This window comes from Austrofundulus limnaeus, unplaced genomic scaffold (assembly GCF_001266775.1).
Source record: "Austrofundulus limnaeus strain Quisiro unplaced genomic scaffold, Austrofundulus_limnaeus-1.0 Scaffold529, whole genome shotgun sequence".
Taxonomy (NCBI): domain Eukaryota; kingdom Metazoa; phylum Chordata; class Actinopteri; order Cyprinodontiformes; family Rivulidae; genus Austrofundulus; species Austrofundulus limnaeus.
Window position 1 is genome coordinate 349,025 of NW_013952931.1, and position 3,155 is coordinate 352,179.

The 3,155-nt window shown below is 35.7% G+C and overlaps 1 protein-coding gene and 1 gene segment (V, D, J or C); one reads left to right on the plus strand and one right to left on the minus strand.

Moving 5' to 3' along the window:
- The window catches only part of LOC106530501 (Ig kappa chain V region K29-213-like), a 12,795-nt gene extending 11,940 nt beyond the window's left edge, over positions 1-855 (plus strand). The window contains 1 exon segment of the V gene segment in view: positions 770-855. Coding sequence covers positions 770-855 — 86 coding nt within the window.
- Positions 856-1,371: 516 nt separating this feature from the next.
- The window catches only part of LOC106530502 (uncharacterized), a 3,661-nt gene continuing 1,877 nt past the window's right edge, over positions 1,372-3,155 (minus strand). Inside the window, exon 5 of the mRNA XM_014026137.1 lies at positions 1,372-1,389. Coding sequence (XP_013881591.1) covers positions 1,372-1,389 — 18 coding nt within the window. The remainder of the gene's footprint in view (positions 1,390-3,155) is intronic.

Sequence of the window (3,155 nt, forward strand, 5' to 3'; positions counted from 1 at the left end):
ATGTTATCTACAGTGATAAGAGAGAGGGAAAAACCTAAACAAACAGTTTTAGACAGTTCTGTCATTTGACATGACACTCACCTTGCCTACAGATGGTGGTCAGAGGGTCCGGTGGTGACGGTGCATAGCAGCCCCACCTCTGTCAGCGTGCCCCAGGGCAGCTGTGGTTGTAGCTTACCACCATCAGTGTGTGAATGTGCGAATGGGTCAAGTGTAAAGTGTTTGGGGGTCTGTCTGGTCTGCCTGCCTCTCTCCTCTCCTCCTCCTGCAGAAGAGGCAGGGACAGAAAAGGAGGCATTATTTAATGCTGCAAAACGCAGCCACTAAATAACATTTGTCAGATTTTTGTTTTGTTTTGTTTTTTTTTCATAAGGTGACTGACTCAAAAGTAGGACTGTGTGTGGGAGCGTGCGTCACATTGTATACGTTGTGTTTTGTGGAACAGGTGCACTGTTTTTCCATGCTTTTATAAACCCCTTCTTATAGTTTATAGGGTGATACATTTTTGGAAAATAAGCTTATATTGTAAGTCACATGACCCCGGTGTTAAAGTAAGCGTTAAAAAAAGATGGAGTAATTGTTGCTGTTTGGTTGCAGAAATTAGTTTGATGCATCTTAGTTTTAAAAACTGGACTACAGAACTTGATCARCTAGTTAATGGTTATTCTTAATTTAATTTTACAACAGTACATTTGRCTGTAACTTAGGTGGACTCCCCAAAACATTGCTCCTAAAAATGTCCCTGTTTGRTAACCCTCCCAATGTTGAGATGGGATTTTCACCCTTGGATCCAACCAGGATGTGGAGGAGGTCCACCAGGAGGAGTCAGTCAGCACAGCTGGTCTTGGGCCATAAGGCTGGAATATTCTCATTTTGGTATTATAACAGTAATAAAATACTTTTTTTTTTGTTTGCTTACTTTTTGCATTAACCCATTTTTCCATACAAACTACTCTGTCCTTCTTTTTTTGTCTTTTCTCTTTTTTTCCGACACTCCAGCGAGTCGAGTCGTTTGTTATTTCTTCTGAGTCTGSTTCAGGTTGGTTTCTTTGTTAAGATAGAGTTGTTCCTTTTTACTGTCACTTTTGTAATTACTCAAAATGAAGATTGTCCCAAGTTGAAGTTTTGAAAAATTGATGGTTATTTTTTTAGACAACCTTATATTAATTGACATTTTGTACCAAATTGATTTTGACCGTATTATAATTAGAGTGAATCAAATGTTTGTAACTGARTTGGATTTCTGGTTTGGACTTTTATAACTTGTCTATAACTTTTCTGTGGTGTATTGGTAATATATAAATACAATTAAATGGAATTAATTCAAACTGATTATGCTTCATACCCATTACTGGCATCATATGCCCACACTCATTTAAACTTGTCTACCTGTAACAAAATCAAGTAATTTATGTTAAGAGAGTCACAGATGCCTCAAGACTCATTTATCATGAACACTGCTGTCTTTCCTGTATGAAAAAAAAGAGTACTGCACAGTAGTCTACTTGTGAACCATCGATGCATTTCTGTGAAACTTAAGATGTTGAAGAGTGCTGGATCCATTTTTAGCACAATCAAAGCCGTTAAATAAAACGTTTGTGACAAGGGTGTTACTTTAAGTCTACCATTGGGAGGGGGTCATGCCCTCTGTCTATTTCTATGTTGAATTGTTTAATTTTGTAAAATGATTCAGGATATTTTTGGGGGGTTAMAATTCATTGTGAGGCTTTTACTGTGATTTACTGAACTTTCCTGTTTTCTTTGTATTTCYTCTGCAACTTTTCTGTTTCATGTCGGTTCAACAGAAAAGGTTAGGAAAGCCTTACTTTCCCACCACATTTTTCCCAACATTWACAGATATATTTTACATTTTTACAACATACCTATATTTCTTAATTTTCTAAGAGTACGTATTTACCTRTTTACCTTCAATACCTTCAATTACACCCATGGTTTGTGACAAAAAAAATGCGCTGCTTAAAATTTTTGCTCTTTATAAAGTCATTTTTATTTAATAATATTCATGCATGTGCTTCACAAAGCTCCACAACATCACCKTCAGTTTATTGTGGGCGGCTGTGGTGGAGTGGTTAGGGGAGTCATATCRTAACCGTGAAGGTTGCCGGTTCAATCACCCATTCCAGCTGTCTCAGTTWTTGTGTCCTTGGGCAAGACACTTTGCCTGCCTTGCCTACTGATGGTGGTCAGAGGGTCTGGTGGTCTGTCAGTGTGCCCCAGCGCAGCTGTGGCTACAATGTAGCTTACCATCATCAGTGTGTGAATGGGTGAATGTCTGTCTGTAAGTGTAAAGTGCTTTGGGGTCCGGAGGGACTTGATAATGCGCTATATACGTTCAGACCATTTACCATTATAAGCTGGTTATGCATTTCATAAAGCAATTTGACATTTTCCATTTTTAAAAGTGTACACATACACGTATTGACACGTTTAAATGAGTTTATATTAAAAAAGCAAGACAAAAGAAAAAAGTTGTACAAGCTTCAGACTTTTTGTATGGTGTAGAATCATCTAAGTTTATTTTCAAGAAGTTAAAATTCTGAAAATAAGAACAACCTGATTGTTCAACATGAACATTTTGTAAGCAGTTTTATGCAATATACAATCTATACAATCATCAACTATAAAATCTAAAATCAAAACCACATTCAATTGTTCACACARCAACAGAATGAAGTTTTAAACTATCCCAGATGCTATTGTATTCAAAGTTTAACTTGTGAATATACACTTTCCTCCATATTTAACTCTTTTTTCTTCTTTCCTCGTGTTGATCTTCGTTCAGATAAATGTAATGCTGCGTAGTGCAGATCATTTTCAGCTCCATTCTAATGAAAAACATGTAAAAGACAGAATATTGCATCAAAATAAAATACATATTTTAACAAAATTAAGAAATCTGTTATTATTACATACAACATCATTTGGTTGTTGGTTCAAACTGTCATATCTTGATTTTGATATGTTGTCTTCTTTCTCTGGAAATCATGTAAAAATGAAATGATCAAATTATATATTTTCATGAACACTCAAAAAAAACAGATGTGTTAGTTTACTTAAACAATTTTGGTTAACTAGCTCTGCTCAACTTAAATGAGTTACTGTAAAGTTGTGTTTACATTTCTTTTAAAAGAAAT